This window comes from Mandrillus leucophaeus, unplaced genomic scaffold (genome assembly GCF_000951045.1).
Source record: "Mandrillus leucophaeus isolate KB7577 unplaced genomic scaffold, Mleu.le_1.0 Scaffold376, whole genome shotgun sequence".
Taxonomy (NCBI): domain Eukaryota; kingdom Metazoa; phylum Chordata; class Mammalia; order Primates; family Cercopithecidae; genus Mandrillus; species Mandrillus leucophaeus.
In genome coordinates, this window is record NW_012103987.1 from 2,964,401 (window position 1) to 2,981,870 (window position 17,470).

Below are 17,470 nucleotides of genomic sequence, written 5' to 3' on the forward strand. Positions count from 1 at the left end.
ATTATAAATGAATTTTTACAATATTATCCAAGGTGTTTCCCCAACACATACATTTCTTCTCTTTCTACTTTATTTCCTAAATTTATTGTACAAAATTAAAACGTGGGTGAGTTGGAGGACCTACAAGGACAGTGTTTTGCAGATTGTGGTTTCTGAACCAGCAACATCAGCAGCCCTTGGGAACTTTTAGAAATGCAAATTCTGTGTCCCACTCTAGACTTCTGAATGAGACGTGCTGGTGGGGTGGCGGGGCACAATCTGGATTTTCACAAGCCCTCCGGGGGATCTGGGGCACCCTAATTTTTGAGAATCAATGATTCTCTTAATGAGAAACTTTTAAAACTACTGACGCCTAGCCGGGCGCGGTGGCTCACGCCTGTAATCCTAGCACTTTGGGGGGCTGAGGCGGGTGGATCACCTGAGGTCAAGAGTTCAAGACCAGCCTGGCCAACATGGCGAAATCCTGTGTCTACCAAAAAGTACAAAAATTAGCTGGGCGTGGTGGCAGATGCCTGTAATCCCAGCTACTCAGGTGGCTGAGGCAGGAGAATAGCTTGAACCTGGGAGGTGGAGGTTGCAGTGAGATCGTGCCATTGCACTCCAGCCTGGGTGACAAGAGTGAGACAATTCTTATTAAAAAAAAAAAAAAGAACCTGTTGAAGTCGGAAAAACTCAGCCAATTAGTTATTAATAACTGAAGTAAATGATTTGTCTAACATTAAACAAGTGTAACTGTTGTTTTCGCTAAGGTTTGTTGAATTTTGAAGTGTATTTCCATAAATACCCAAATTGTTTCTCCTTTATGCAATGTGTGAGTATACTAATAAATAAATATACTTCTTTTTACATGAATACAAAAACTAAACAATAACTTCAAACTGGATTCCATTCAAGAAATGGCAGAAGAGCATTACTTTTGCCTGGGAGTAAGGATTTTTCCACTGGCCACCTAACATCTCTGGGCAGCCTTTTGGTGAGAGGGTCAGTGCTGCCAGTGCAATGTTTGCCTGTCAGTTTTTCTCTGTGTACTATACCTGGGTATTTACTGATAGCCTGGAGCACTTCAGGAAGGAAGAACCAGAAACAGCAGGGTAGAAAGTGAATACCTCACGCAGCCCAAGGCATCAACTGAAGCAGCCTTGGCCATCAGTAGGGTGACAGATCAGCCTCCTGTTTAACTTCCTTTTAACCTTGAAAACTCAGATTAAATATCACCTGTCATAGGATCTCTTCATAGTCCAGCAGTCATCACCTCTGTTTTTACGTACTTTTAAAATTGCTCTAAATATCCTTTTATTCCAGCAATTAATCACATTTCCTTAGAAGTATTTGTGTACAGCTGGGTGCGGTGGCTCACGCCTGTAATCCTAGCACTTTGGGAGGCCGAGGCGGGTGGATCACGAGGTCAGGAGTCCAAGATCAGCTTTGCTAATATTGTGAAACTCCGTTTCTACTAAAACTACAAAATTTAGCCAAGTGCGGTGGCAGGCGCTTGTAATACCAGTTACTTGGGAGGCTGAAGCAGGAGAACTGCTTGAACCCAGGCGACACAGGTTTCAGTGATCCAAGATCGCACCACTGCACTCTAGCCTGGGCAACAGAGTGAGACTCCATTTCAAAGAAAAAAAATTGGAATTATTTGTGTACATCTCCATCTCCCACATCAGACCATGGGCACCTCAGGACAGTGACTTCTCCTTCTTGGACCTGGGAACTGTCCCTAATTACCACTGAGCAAATGGGAGGCCAGCCACATGGCTAACACACTCTGAAGGGCATGAAGAAGAGAACGTGCAAAAGCATGCTGCCACCTGATTGTATGCGGTAGGTCCTCTGTTAAAACTTTCCCTACTCTTCAATTGCATTTCCTAAAATCAGCGATACAGATACTTATAATTTTCTGAACATACCATGTTATTTCATGCATCTCTCTACTTTACAATTTTCAAGTTTACACACACACCCATCTTATGGAGGGAGTGCTGACAAAAACCCCACCACTTGTGTTTTTTTGTTTGTTTTCTTTTGAGACATGGTCTCACTTTGTCACCCATGCTGGAGTGCAGTGATACAATCTCAGCTCACTGCAACATCTACCTCCTGGATTCAAGTGATTCTCGTGCCTCAGCCTCCTGAGTAGCCGGGATTACAGGTGCGCACCACCAAGCCTGGATCTTTTTTTTTTTTTGTATTCTTAGTAGAGACGGGATTTCACCATGTTGGCCAGGTTGGTCTCGAACTCCTGACCTCAAATGATCCACCCACCTCAGCTTCCCAAAATGCTGGGATTACAGGCCTGAGCCACCACACCTGGCTCCTACCATTTTTTAAAGTCTCAGTTCATGTATGATCTTTCCCCAAGAAAATTGGACATCAGTCCCCACTCTCCTCCCAAAGTTGAACTAGGTGTCCCTCCTTTGTGCGCTCACAATCTCCTTTAACTTACCGACCAGTTTAATCCACATTCTGGGTTTCTTTGAGAGAAAATAATGACCAATGCCCATAGTGTTCTTCAACAGGAGGATGCACTGAAATGCCCACTCCTTCACCTAAGCTGCGTGTTTGCTGGGATCCATTGCTTGTTCTCAAACCTGTTTCTGCCAGTCGTAGTTGTTAGTTTAATTAAGTAATTTAGTTAGATGTCACTTAAGTGAATAGCACATGAGTGAAAAGAGTTGTGTTTTCTATGAAAACAGACGGATGCGTTGGAAAGATAAGTTGCTAGAAATCGTACTTTTGAATGAGCCATAGGCAAAACTACAGACAAAGATAGGGGAGGGGCGTGTAGTAATCTTGAAAGAATCTCCTTTCAGATTTGTTTAAGTGCCCTTAATTTCAAGCACCACTTTATAAAATCCCAACCTGGAAATTGTTGAAGATGCCTAAGGAAAGGAGTTTATGAAGTTCCTATCAGTAGACTCATGTCACAACAGAAGCCTTTGGCCCCATATCAAAAGATTAGTAACGTGTATGTGTTAAGTCAAAATAAAATGTCTAAGGCATGCACATATCATCTTTACCTGTTCCAATTATGTACTGAAGTGATAGGGAAACTGGTGGGGGGCAGGAAGGGAGTCGGGTATCTTTCTCTTTCGATAGATTGTGAGTTTCTTGAAGACAGGGACCACGTCTTGCTCATCTAAGTAGTACCTGTGCCTGGGAAAAGTGTTCAGATCCTCGAGGATTTTTACTAAGTGCTCTTCACCCAATGGAATGCTGCACTTATTTTTGTATGGGGGGTTTCAGGTCTTGTTCAGCATTTATGCATTACAACCACGAGGGGGCAATATAGTCACATTCCTTTGTAATGACCACCCAGTGGTGTTGCCTCCAAGTTAGAGCCCCTAATGTGATGGGCTCCCCTAAAATGCATTGGAGGAACTGTGGCATAAGCATCTCACCAACACTGGCATTCTTTGTATATCCTTCTGCTGTTTATTTGGAGGAGCTGACTGATTCTATATTTTCTAAAAAAATATAAGGATCCGCTAGCAATCACCATTTTATTAAGTTACGCAAGCCCAGATAGTTTCTGGAAGAAATTAAAATGATGGTGGGAGAGGGGGTGGTACAGGGGAAACCTTCATGTAAATGTTATCAGTAGTATCAGGGATGATCAATTGGTACAATGTTATCTGTGGTGCTTTTCAGGGGAATCTTGGAGGGAACACGACTGAAGAAGTTACGGACTGTGTGTCTGCATGAAGCGGAAGACCTCAACCCTTCCTCTGTCCCCTGAATGAGCCTGCTCCCAGTTCCTATATGTCAGAATCATAGGCTCCGAAAATTAAGTTTCTCATTGCTCATATCTTTTCAGAAAGAATGTCCTCTCCTAAGAGCAAGAGGGTAGCGAGATGAAAAAGAAATAAAAATAATTGCCTTTAAAATGAAAGACCCTGAGAAAATAAAAAAGAGAGTGTTTTGCTTTTTAGTAAACTGCCATGCTGAATCACGACTAAACTGGTGATCTGTGACATCAAAGGGTCATAAACAGCCTAGCTTGAGTCCAAAAGAACTGAGGCCTCCATTTTCACAGTAAGAGTATCTATTCTAAAATAATTTTTGAGAATGAATGAAATCTAAAACAAGATAAGCAGTCCCGTTTACAGTTATCAGGGGGTATTGAAATAGTTGGCGTGGAAGCTGAGTGACTCAGTGGACAGGACATTTGGGGTCAGAGCACTTGGGAAGTCAGGCTGACCTGGGTTAAAGCCTCAGCTCTGTTCCTAACTAGTGACTACAGTCAGATGCCCTCCCTTCCCTGAGGACCAGTTTTACATTACTCATATGTAAAATACAGGAATGGGGAAATTGGACAAATGATCTCAAAACATCTACCAGGTCTAAACAATCATATATTTCTTTCCCAGGAAGTAGCCCTTAGGTATTTGTCCTTAACTTGATTCTGTTTCAAGAAGATAGCTTTTTGTTTTTAGATGCAATATAAAAAAATAATAATCATGCAAATTGCTATCTTTCTTTCTTTCTTTTTTTTGAGATGGAGTTTCACTCTTGTTACTCAGGCTGGAGTGCAACGGCACAATCTTGGCTCACTGCAGCCTCTGCCTCCCCGGTTGAAGCGATTCTCCTGCCTCAGCCTCCCAAGTAGCTGGGATTACAGGCGTGTGCCACCACACCTGGCTAATTTTGTGTTTTTACTAGAGACAGGGTTTCATCATGTTGGTCAGTCTGGTCTCGAACTCCTGACCTCAGGTGATCTGCCCGCTTCAGCCTCCCAAAGTGCTGGGATTACAGGCATGAGCCACAGTGCCTGGCCGCAAATTGCTATTTTTTAATTCACACTTACTTTACCTTCTCTTAGGGCAAGATCTGGCAGAGTCTAAGATATGGCAGAAACTAATATAAAAGGATTTTTCCAATGAAATAAGAATAGGATGTTGTAATTTCAATTTCATATACATTTAAAATGTGCTAGTTTGTATGCAGAACAGAAACTCAAACTCAGTATTTGCCCCTAGCTGCTTACATTGGAAGGGAGTGGTGGCAGTTTACTCAAAATGAGTAAGAAAATAAATAAGCCGACAACTCGAGATTGTACAGACATGCAGGCTGCCTTTTAAGTTTCTGACTCCTGATTTATTTTTCTTTCCCACCTTCCCATGGCGAAGGGCAGTCACTGAATACTCAGATCAAGTGTCTGTCTGGAAAGCTGGCAGTCTTCCAGAAATACAATTAGGTACGAAAGAAAAGTCCCATCTCTCACCTCCTTAGAGTATTACTCCAACTCTTTCACAGCAGGAACACTAGAGTGGGAATGAGAAGTGTGGCCCTTGTGTGTCACGTTACTTCTTTTGAGGGTATGGTCATATGCATCCGTTTGTGGCATTATACAAGGAGTCAGTTAAGGTACAAGGGGCGTGAGACCCAGTGACTGCCCCCAAAGTGCTTGTCACTAGAGCTTCTCTCTCTCACTTCTACTGGGCCTTGACATTTGGGTTCTTTCAGAGGGTTGCCTCACACTGACCTCTGGTAAAATCTTGGAGCCCTAGGACTAGTCCTGCTCAACTTGTGCCTCCTTTCCTCCTCCTCAGGGCCCATTCCAGTGGGACAGAAGTGCTACTTTGGGGGTGGACTGAAACAAGTCGCTGGACTTCCATTGGCCACTGCCACTTGCTTGACGTTGTGAGGAGGGGCCGTGCCTCCGCAGGTCCATACCTGTAACCCGACGATACTGTTGTGAGCAGGAATGGAAGAAGTGCATGTAATCCCCTCAGCACGATGCGTAGTGAACAGACAAGCTGTGAGCCTTGGGAGTTATCACCATGTGTGATGATGCTGGTGGAGAAAGCCTGCACTGCGGAGGCTGACAGCCTGGGTTTGAATCCCCTCATTTGGAATATAATCTTGGCAAAGTCTGAAAGCCTCAATTGCCTCGTTTGTAAAATGGGGAGTTAGTAGGACTTGCTGCCTGGGGTCGGGGCAGAATGGAGGGGGCCCATGAGAATTAAGGCAGAGCTCAGCGGAGTGCATTGTAAGGATCCATGAATGTGGGCCTTCGTTTTTAGTACTGCATATGAGGATCCTGCTAACAAACCTGGCGGCTTCAAGCATCTTTGCCCTTAACCAAATAAGCTCTTAGGTCCTAGACGCCGGACGACTTCCTTGAAGAGGCGCGGGAGGCTGGTGAGGGGAGTGGAGGACGCTCTGGGACCCTCCGGGGATGGGGCGGGCAGGGTGAACTTGACCCCGGGCCGCGCGCCGGGGGTGCCATCTGCTGCTCCGCTGCAAGGTCTCGCTGGGGACCAGGGCTGGGGAGCGCGCGCCCGCGAGTAGAGGCCGGGCCGGGGACCCCGCCCAGGCGGCGGCGGCCGGGTCCCCGAGGTTGAGCGCTGCTTGCGGAACCGACGGGGCGGAGAGGAGCGTGGCGGGAGGAGGAGTAGGAGAAGGGGGCTGGTCAAGGGAAGTGCGACGTGTCTGCGGAGCCTTTTTATACCTCCTTCCCGGGAGTCCGGCAGCCACTGCCGCCGCCGCCGCCGTCCCTGCGTCCTTTGGTCTCTGCTCCCGGGACCCAGGCTCCGCCGCAGCCAACCAGCATGTCGGGGATCAAGAAGCAAAAGACGGTAGGCTTCCAGGCGCCGGCTTCCCTCCCCGCCACCGCGCTGCACGCGCCGACCCCCACCCTTCAATCCTCCGGCACTTGGGTCCCACCCTCCCCGGGATGGGGCGTCTGGAGGAGGACGAGGAGGAGGAGGAAGAGGAGGGTACGGAGGGAAGCAGGAGAAAGAGGCTCTGTGTGGAATTCCCGGGGCAGCCGTCGCCCTGCAGCCCCTCTCCACCCTGCGACTCTGGCAGTCTGCGCTCCTTGGGGTCGCCACGCCCGCGAGAGACCTCCCGAGCTTCTCAAGTGGGTCTGGATCTAGATCCAGGACCAGGGACAGGAAATCCCCTTTCTTTCCCAGGAGCTCTTCCAGACCCGCCTTTTCTTCTGTAGGGTCTCGGAGCAGATCGAGCTGACTCCCCTTCTGCCAGGTCTGGTCGCTGGGGTTTTGTCTGTGGGAACTTCCTTGGAGTGGACTTTAATGACGGACTTTCATAGAGGAAACTGCAATTATCGAGGCAAACTGGAGGAAATAGCATTTCTACACTGGCGGGATTTAGTCCTCGAGCTTGATTTCGGCATCGGGTGGCATCTCGAGTTCAGTAATGAGGGGTGAGGGTGCCCCTCGGTTTGGTGGAGTAAGATGAGGGGACTGTGTTGAGGAGGCACAGTTTCACCCAGAATTAATAAGATGAGCTGTCCTCTTTTAATGGGAAATATGAGGGCGTGTCAAAGAGAAAAGTTTCTTTCCCAGCAACATGGGCACCTATAAATTTTGCATTCTTAAAAATGGCAGCAGTTCTATTTGTCAATTACACCCCAATAAAGCTGAAAAAAAGAAAAAAAACGGGAGCAGTAATCATAGACTCATAGAGTTGGATGGCGCCTTCTAGACAGCATTGGGGCCACGTCAGATGTGGTCAGCAAGCTTTGATAAAATCTCACTCAGCAGTCTGGCCGCTGAACATTCTATCTTCAGCCACCATCCTGCAAGCCTGAGGTGATTGTACTGGTTACTGAATGGGTTGACCTCTCTCTAGTAAGTAGACTTGCAACGGACACATAGTAGGTGCCTGATAAATGTTTATTCTTATATAATGTGTATTACCGAAATATCTTTGAGGTGTATTTGTGGTGGGCCGGGGAGAGGTTTAAAAAAAAACAAAATATAAAGCCAAGAAGTGGGGAAGGAGTGTGGAGGGGCCATGCAGGACTGGAAGGGTCACTTGAGCAACAAGAGAACAGGGTGGGGGCTCTGTGGCTTCCAGGGACCGTACTGGACCAGCAGGAGGGTCCAGGGTGTAGGTGACATCAATTTGGGAAGGGACATTCATCAAAATCCAGCTGCCTTTCTCAGGAGTAATTTTTAAGTGGGGGACTCTCAGCATTGTAACATATTTTTAAAATAATAAATGAAAATCACTTGTATTTTATTCCTATTTAATGTGATTAATTTCTGTAAAATCCTAAATAGTGTCTTCTAAATGGCAAGCCTCTGTGCCACTAGCTTTTTATATCAGTGGGGTTATAATTTCCACTTTCCTGCTTGCATCAAGAATTCCTTCTCAGTTGTGATGGGGGGCTTTGTCAAGCCTTAGAAAGGGACGAGGTGGTCTCTCCTCTTGATGCCTCTGGTTGGCAGGAGCCCAGGAAGAGGAGGGTTTGAGAACAGGGTCATTACAAATCAATTGTAGGGGCTCTGTACAGTCAGAAGCAGTGAGAAATTTGAGGGCTGGAGGGTTTGGTTTTTGTATTTACACATTCTGAACCTTCTGTTTTTTGTTGGGTGGCTGTATGTGTGTGTCTGTTTTATACAGCATTAAATGAACTCCTGAAACAGCTAACTGAAATGGAACTTTTCTGAATTTTGATTTAGTCTAACGCAGTTATAACCCATGTACCAAACCAAGTTCCCAAAAGGGCTAGATAGGTACTGTCGGTACTGTTCACAGCAAGCCAGCTGTAAATGCATGTGGAATCTCTCAAGCTTTGAATGTTCATTCAAAATGTGTTTTGAAACCTTACAGGCCAAAGCAAAATCTGTCCACTGTGTGACCTCTGAACTAATCAATTATTTGATAAGTAAGTATTGCTGACCTCACAAGCTAGCCTGGGAGTGACTGAGCTGATCTTTTATGGTCTTACAGGAATCATCACATCGTTTACTGCACTGTCAACAGAGGATAGTTAATTCACACAGCACCCACTACAGTAACTTCAAATATTTGTTGAGCACCTACTGTGTGCCAGGTGGTATACTGGGTGGGGTAGGGGGAAAGGGAGATACCTCTTTTCCAGGTTTTTTTGGCCACGCTCTCTGGACCACTCTAGGAAGAGGAGATAGTTTTGGTTTAAATGAAAGAGTGTAGGATGATTTTTTCATAAGCTTTAGAAAAAATAAATGAAGTGTTCTTTTATAAAGGAAGGTAGCACATTCCTTCTGTGCTATGCATCTTTACCATGGAAACCGAAGAAACAGCTACCAGTCACATTCTTCCCTTCCACCCCTCACTTACCTCCAACCCTGGCTACCCTCCCACCCCCACTCCCTATACGCACACTTAGACACCCAGGAGAGGGAAAGGGACAGACTGCCTCTAGGGGACTGGAAAGAAGGGAAGGCAAAGGCCTGGGCCTTTCCTCTTACATCATTTCCTGGATTAACATTTTTCAAGGCCCACAGACAGTGCTGTTATGTTCTGGAGACACTCAATCTGAAAACATTGACTGAGATATTAAGTTATTTACGAAGGATCAAATAAGACAACCATTGGAAAGAAATGAAAAGATACTGAAAACCACAGCGCTCTCCATAGATGCAAGGGATTATCAACCTTTTCCTTATTTATTTTCTTTTTTTTTCTTTGAGGCAGAGTCTCGCTCTGTCACCCAGGCTGGAGTGCAGTATCCTGGCATGATCTCAGCTCACTGCAACCTCCGCCTCCCAGGTTCAAGTCATTCTCTTGCCCCAGCCTCCCAAGTAGCTGGGATTATAGGCACTGCCATCATGCCCTGCTAATTACCTTTTCCTTATTTTCAGAATGTGTACAGTATAACATTATTTTTCTAGAAGTAGCTACTTTTTTTTTTTTTTTGGGATGGAGTCTCACTCTATCACCCAGGCTGGAGTGCAGAGAGCGATTTTGGCTCACTGCAACCTCCGCCTCCCAGGTTCAAGCAATTCTCCTGCCTCAGCCTCTTGAGTAGCTGGCACTACTGGTGTGTACCACCACGTCCAGGTAATTTTTATATTTTTAGTAGAGACGGAGTTTTGCCACATTAGTCAGGCTGGCATCGAACTCCTGACCTCAGGTGATTCACCCACCTTGACCTTCCAAAGTGCTGGGATTGCAGGCTTGAGCCACTGTACCCAGCCGGAAGTAATTACTTTTAAAACTATATAAAGACACTACCTAAGGCAAGACATGAATTTCTAGATGAGTAACCACTGGAGGGAGGGAGAAACAAGCATTTCCTAGAGGCCAGACACTCGGACATACTGGATTTCATCTCATCCCCACAGTAGTTCTCATCTCAGGAAACAGCTTTGTCTTCAGGCGAGGAGAAATACCAGGGGCAGGGCGCTATTGAAATTCGGGTCTGTCCAGCATCAAAACTCACCCTCTTGCCTCCTCCGTACTTCTGTTTCAGGATGTAACTGCTTTGGCCTAAAGTTTTCTCATCTGTAAAATGTGGGTAATAATAAATTAAGCCTTACAATTGTCGTGAAAAGTAAATAACTCCTAAAAATTGTCTTACACAGTGCCAGACCCAGAGTTAGTGCTTCATATGCAGTAGCGATCTCATTTGTATTAAACTATACTGTCATGGTTTGGCATACATAAAAAGAAAAAAAAGCACACATCATACTGTTTTGAAGGCTCAGAAAATGACAACAGCCAGAGTATTTTTGTTTTGTTTTGAGACAGGCTGGAGTACAGTGGTGCTATAATGGGTCACTGCAGTCTCGACCTCCTGGGCTCAAGTGATCCTCCTGCCTCAGCCTCCCAAGTACCTGGTACTATAGGTGCACACCATCATGCCTGGCTAACTTTTAAAGTTTTTGTTGTTGTTGTTGTTGTTTGGTAGAGATGAGGTCTCACTATGTTGCTCTGGCCAGTCTTGAACTCCTGAGCTGAAGAGATCCTCCTGCCTTGGCCTCCCAAAGTATTAGGATTGTAGGCTTGAGCCACTGTGCTTGGCCAGCCAGAATATTTAATAAGGAAAAACAAATGCAGAAATATAGAGGTGACAATTTGAATTCTTATTGTGATAAGCTGGATAGAAGACACTGGTTGATGATTAGTGTAGAGGTACCAGAGTATCGGTGAGTTTTTGCCAATAACTTTGGCCAAGAACGATAATCCATGTGTAAAGTAAATATTGGACTAACTTCTCTTCACCCTTCCTGTGCCTTCAACTATTCCTACATGTGCCTTAAAATTAGTGTTTCCCAATTCATGCCATCACCATTTATGAGATCATCTGTTTGGACTTCGGTGCAGTTAAAAGATAAATGTGGTTAACTCAGTTATATGTCTCTTTGAGATAATTATCTTTGTCTTTTATCACTTTTCTCTTGATGCATGTGACTCTGTGGTTTGCTGAGGGGATAATTAGGCTTAGCTCTAATATGGAACCTTTAGGGAATTAGAGTCTGGGAAAGGCATCAATGATGTCAATCTCAGTCCTAGGCGATTTCTGTTTATTTCAAAATCTATCACTAAATAGTAATGGGCACTCATTAGTCTTTGTGTTTGGAAGTCTTAGGAAAATGCAGAAACTAAAGGTAAATCAACATAAATATAACACCAGCTCAACTGGTCTTTTAGCCCCTAGGTGATTTGTTCATATGACGCTTGAAACAGCTTATATGCCCAGCACCTGACATTGATCCTGGCACAGATTTCGATATTTCGATATTCATTGAATGAATGAATGAGTAAATGGCTAGAGAATTCATTAGAGGATGTATTTGCCCTTAGGATCTATATTTTTTCCTAGATTCCTCACTCTCGCCTCTTCTCTTTATGTGCTTGGTAATTTTTGACTGGGTATTTGTCATTACTGCTGAAAAATTACTTGCAGAGATTCTTTCAGGCCTATGATGAACGACTTTGTTTTCAGAGAGGATTTACTTTTGTTTCTGCCAGGTGTCTGGCCCCACTCCTAGCCTAGGACTACTTTAACTTGAATTTACCACTTTTTAAAGACTTAGGTGATATGAATTTCGATTGCTATTTTGTACATGAGGGCCAGATTGTGAATACAACTTCCCAGGGACCACCTCCCCTTTTATACTCACTTTCTATGCCAAGACAATTGTCCTTGTGGTCTCTCTGAGTGGGAGGTAGCTTTATTCTGGTTCACTCTTATTTTTAGAGTGTGCTGTTTAGGAGCCCAGCTTAAATTGAGGAAGACCTTTTTTTCTTTTCACCTGAGTGGGTTCTGGGCTTTAATTTCTGATCCACCTCTCTCAGTGAAGCTGTCAAAATCAGTTCATATATGCTCCTCTCAGCAAATATACCCTTATAAGGTAAAAGTGCTTCTCTGCTTACTTATGTCTTTGAGTTCTTGCTTTCTTCCAGATTTTGGCCTCATAGTTTCTTCCTATTTTGTCAGCTATTTGTTGTTTTAATTTTTAATGTTTTTCTTTTTGTTGTTGTTGTTGTTTTGTTTTTGTTTTTGTTTTTAGATGGAGTGTTGCTCTGTCACTCAGGCTCAAGTGCTGTGGTGTGATCTTGGCTCATTGCAACCTCTACCACCTGAGTTCAAGCGATTCTCATGCCTCAGCCTCCCTAGTAGCTGGGATTACAGGTGTGCACCACCACACCCGGCTAATTTTTGTATTTTTAGTTGAGACGGGGTTTTACCATGTTGGCCAGGCTGGTCTCGAACTCCTGACCTCAAGTGATCCGTCTGCCTTGGCCTCCCGAAGTGCTGGGATTACAGGCATGAGCCACCATGCTTGTCCTGTTGTTTTAAATTAGATTATTCTATATTATTACTAGCATCTGTAGTTATTTTCAGTGGACGCATCAATCTGAATAACCTACCCATCACTCTGGAAACAGAAACCTCTACCCTTTCTAGATTCTGTGAATCATTAACATCTCCTATCATACCTTACCAGACCTGTGCCACTCTCATAAAAGGAGTACTTTATGAACATGAACTCCAATCAAGTAGCTAGTCAAAAATCTTTGATTTCATCCCTTTTCCCTAGGATATGCTACAGCGTGGAGTGAGGAGTGCTCACCTTGTCTTGGTGGTCTCTGCCTGTGCAGACATCCTTAGAGATGTGCATTGTCATGTCCAATCCTTAGTGTTGGTCCAATTCAAGTGCATTCTTGTCTAAAAGGCCCCTTCAGTTTCAACAACTCTCCTTACTTCTTTCATGCTCTCCTGGGTGCCCTGAGGTCGTTTTGTTGCTCCAGCACAACTCTGAGGTCGTGGGGGATGAATTTGGTGGGACTAGTTAAGGTCCTTGACATGTCCCCACTACTCCCAGGAGTGTGGGAACTAGGCTCCTAGTTTGCTGTGACCATGCAGGGACTTGGAGAAGCTCTAGGGGGCTGCTGAATCGTACCCTCTTTTCCTCTGAGATCAGAAGCACATCCAATGCCCTCTCCTTTCAGAGTCCCCAGGGCTATTTGGCCTCCCTCTTCCCCAAGCTCAGCACCAGGGGCAGGACACTACTCCCTGTTTCAGACTCAGACGGGTACCCAAGCTTGCTTTGCTTCTATTTTAATAAAGATTAAAGCTTTCCAGAAAGGTTAATTGGTTTATCATGAGCATTGGATTTCTTATAAATTTTGTCTTCTTGTTCCTTTTTCCTGTCTTTTTGATCACCACATTTTTGAAAAATTTACAATAAATTGGCTGGGTGTGGTGGCTCATGCCTGTAATCCTAGCACTTTGAGAGGCTGAGGCGGGCGGATCACTTGAGCGAAGGAATTTGAGACCAGCCTGGGCAACGTGGCAAAACCTCGTCTCTACAAAAATGCAAAAAATTAGCCAAGCGTTGGTGGTGCAGGCCTGTAGTCCCAGCTACCCAGGAGGCTGAGGTGGGATCACCTGAGTACTAGAGGTCAAGGCTGCAGTCAGCCATGATCATGCCACTACACTCCAGCCTGGGTGACAGAGTGAGACCCTGTCTCACAAAAACCTCAAAAAACAAACAAACAATAAATTGGTGCACAAGATGAAAATATTTTTTCTCTGTGCAAAAGAGCCACTGTATTAAAACTTGAAATATAACTTGCCTCTGATGACACGTGCTGTATAAAATGGGTTCCATCAGTTGACTGATGTGACTTCCTTTAAAATATTATCAGCATCCCTTTCTGCATTTCAAATTTACTACTGAAGTTGATTTTGCTATAATTGTTATCGTGCAAGCATGACTGTAATATAAGCATGACAAACTCAATCTGTGTAGCATCAAAATTAACTTTTGGCAATAAAAGCAGATAGCCTGTGACAATAAAGATTTTTTAAAACAGTTACATAAATATATTATGTCAAATGCTGCATCATTAATAGTGATAGTTTCTCTGCTAGTCAATAGTTGATTAAATGTCTAGTTAACACCTGCTTTATGTTTTATTATTGATTTATTATGAAAAGTATTGATTTTTATGCACCAAGCATCTACATCCAGTCTCATACCATAATTACTTTTTTAAAAAAATTGTATGTTGGGTGTGTGCTTTTAAAGTCATTTGTAGACTTTATGGATTTAAACCACCTAGAAGAAAATCTGAGATTTTATCCTTATAAACTATTCATCTACGCCCTCCTCCAATCATTATTAATTTATGAATAATTCATGCCTTCCCAATTTCCAGCAAAGTCAGCAACTCAAGCGTTAGTGATGATTTTATTTTCATACATTTGCTAGTGTTAAAAATATGAATTAACTTTTTGGCCCTCTGCTGGGGGTCCCGTGTGTATTACTTTGTTTCCTTAAGGTCTCTAAAATCCTTTCGTTTTTCAGTTCCTGTGAAAATCCTCACTTATGTATTTGTTTACCTCACTCACTCAACAATATTTATTGAATGACCAAACCAGGATCTCCATTTGTCATAATTAGCAATAGCTACCAAAGCCTTATATTCTTTAATTATAGTTTTTAGTCTATTCACTGTCTTTAAGTCTATTCTAAACACAGCATTTGCCTTTTTTAATTGAAGCACTCCATCCACACCTTTATATTTATCAATGTCCTGCCCAGTAAGTCTTGCAGTGGCCTTGAGCTAAAAGCAATAAAATTCCCAGTTGACTTTTCTTACGTTTCCTCATTCATTTTTCCACTAAGTTGAACGTTATTTACTCTATATTAAGGCTGTCTCTACTTAAAAAGTGAGTGTGTGTGAGTGTGTTTAAAAGTAATTCTAGTATTTTACTTCTGGAAGGAAAATTAAGAGCTCACCTTTAAGCCCTTTATATGACAGTTGATATACAGCGTTAAGAGCTGTGCCAGGCTCTATGGCCATTCTTTGGGTTGACTGGGTGGGGATACTACTACTGAGCTAGAACTCTAATTACCCAACCACACACTTATCACTTCTCTCTTTATGACATGCTCTTTGAAAGTGGCCCTGCCCCATTTTCTATAGCTTTATTTCCTCTTTCATTCAACAAGAAATGTTTGCCATAAACAAACTTCCTCCCAGTTGGTTTATTACATTCTGACTTAGCTTGAGCATTTTATTGTGGCATTCTGGGGACGGAAAATACAGACCAAAAAGCAGTATTTGAAAGATGTTACTTGACTATTGTGAAATACTTTTGATTGGCTGTACTGTTTCTCTTTAGAAAATTAAACCCTTTCCCACCTCACTCAGTCTTCCTTAAATCTTCTCAAATGGTTTAATTGTTTTATCAAAAAAAGGGATGCCATTGATTAGATAGCATGCGATGCAGATAAAGTTGTATTCAGTAAAGGCTGGACCAAGTTCAGTTATACACCAAAGTCTCAGTTCAGTTTTACCTCTAAATCCATCCATTTCCATTGCTTCCTAAGTTCACAAAGTACTATGAAGTCGATTATAGTAACCATGTGTGGTCTTCCCAGGAACTAAATTGCTGACTCCCAATAGAGAGTGTTTTCCTAAATTATATGAGTAATTATGGCTCTTGGGCCATTGCGTCACTAGTAAAACAATGTTTTGAGTAGTTACTAAAAAATAACCAAATCATAACTAGAGCAGTTTTTCATTTGACCTTTGTGTTTAAGTTAGCCAACAGAATAAGAAGACATCAAATAAAGCCTAGACATAAAAATTCCGATTGTGGAATGTGCAAATTTATCTGAAGTTTCTTTTTTTAGAGCGTGTTTTGTTAGAAAATTCCTACTCTGTTGTATTCTGTTCATTGCCATGATTTATTGAGCACTGACCTGTACGTTAACTCACCGACTCTTCACCATCTCACGAAGCAAGTTGTGAATAAATAGTCTGAAGGGAGTTCGTTTAACTGAAATGGGTCTTTAGAGAGTTACCCAAAGGAGAAGCTAGAATCTTATTAGCTTCTCTGTAGTTAACAAGATGTTTATTTCATAGAGGCAATGAGACTTCATGCTATGTAGCCAACACAGCTAGATTAGGTAACTAGTAATGTATTACTGTTTCATTTATAATATATCTGGCAGCTGTCTACTGCTGATATCTCAAGATAATAATAATGAATTCTGTTGAGAAACATTCCCCAGCACTTTTATTAAAAAAGAGTAAGTGGCATAAATTAGCAAATACATGTTACCCTCACTGTCACACGCATTTCTTTCTTTATGGTAACATAAGGTGAATAATTGGAAAATAAGTGTTATTTGTTCTCAGACTCAACCTGTAATAGTTTTTATTGCCTAGCCTTATGGCTATGTCAATATTCTGCAAAAATGAACAGAATAATTTGTTTCTGCTAAAGCTGCCATACTTGAGCCAAGTTGTAATTATTAATATGATGTAGGTAAAAAAAAAAAAAGAAACTAGAGCACGAGTGCATTTTTCACATAAAAATTTGACCCAGTTCAAGGTCGACGCTTAAGGAGGTTGTCAACCGATCAATGAGGAGTGCCTAGAAATAATGGGATTGTAAAAGGTATGTTCTTTACTGTTTGGAAGAAAGATTTGGGAGCATTGTCTCCTTCTAACACAGAGGTAAGGGGAGTCCAAGTTTTTCAGCAATCCTGGGCTAGTATTTCAGCGATAGGTACTAGGAAGGTTCATATTCCCGTTCCCAGGAGATGATTGTATGAAAAGATGGAGCGCACACACACTCATGCTGAGGAGAGCAGCATTGGCTGGGTGTATTTCAGGGGATGAAATTGAAGTCTTTTACTGGAGAGGAGCTGCAGTATATCCATTAAATAAAAAGAATCATCGTGACTGCATAGAAATTGAATCACAGAATTTGTGTCTTCACAGTGGGATACAAAATTCTGTCTAAAGGATGTGTTGTCTCTGCATAGTTAGCCACATTTAGGGAATGGAAAAATCTGGGTCATCATAAATACCCGGTTTCTTCCATTTTCTTCTTGGTGTTGAGGCTATGACTCAGAAAGCCTTTTACACATCACACTATGTTATCAATCCTTGTTGACATAATAACATCCCTTGGGATTCAGGAAGGCACCTTGTGTACCCAATAGGGTTCCCCAAATTGAAGAAAGGAACAAGCATTTGTCCAGGGACTATCCGTACAGTATCCCATTTCATCCTCACAGTAACCTATGAAGAAGTTCTTGTCCCTATTTTATAGTAGAGAACTGAAGCTTGTAGAGGCTAAGTAACTTGCCGCAGGATGCATAACCCTAAATGGCAGAGCTGGAACACAAGTCCCATGTTTTCAACCATTCTTTTTTTTCTTCAGTTAAAATAATATATAATGGATACTATGACTGTGAGA

At 43.0% G+C, this 17,470-nt stretch overlaps 1 protein-coding gene across 3 annotated transcripts in view; it reads left to right on the forward strand.

Moving 5' to 3' along the window:
• The first annotated feature begins 6,231 nt into the window (after nt 1–6,231).
• The window catches only part of PAPSS2 (3'-phosphoadenosine 5'-phosphosulfate synthase 2), a 97,966-nt gene continuing 86,727 nt past the window's right edge, over nt 6,232–17,470 (forward strand). For 2 of the 3 annotated variants that reach the window (XM_011990291.1, XM_011990294.1), the window contains exon 1: nt 6,254–6,581. In XM_011990291.1, coding sequence (XP_011845681.1) covers nt 6,555–6,581 — 27 coding nt within the window. In that variant the 5' untranslated portion in view covers nt 6,254–6,554. Of the gene's footprint in view, nt 6,582–17,470 lie in introns of all 3 variants that reach the window. The other variant, XM_011990293.1, reaches the window with a different exon arrangement.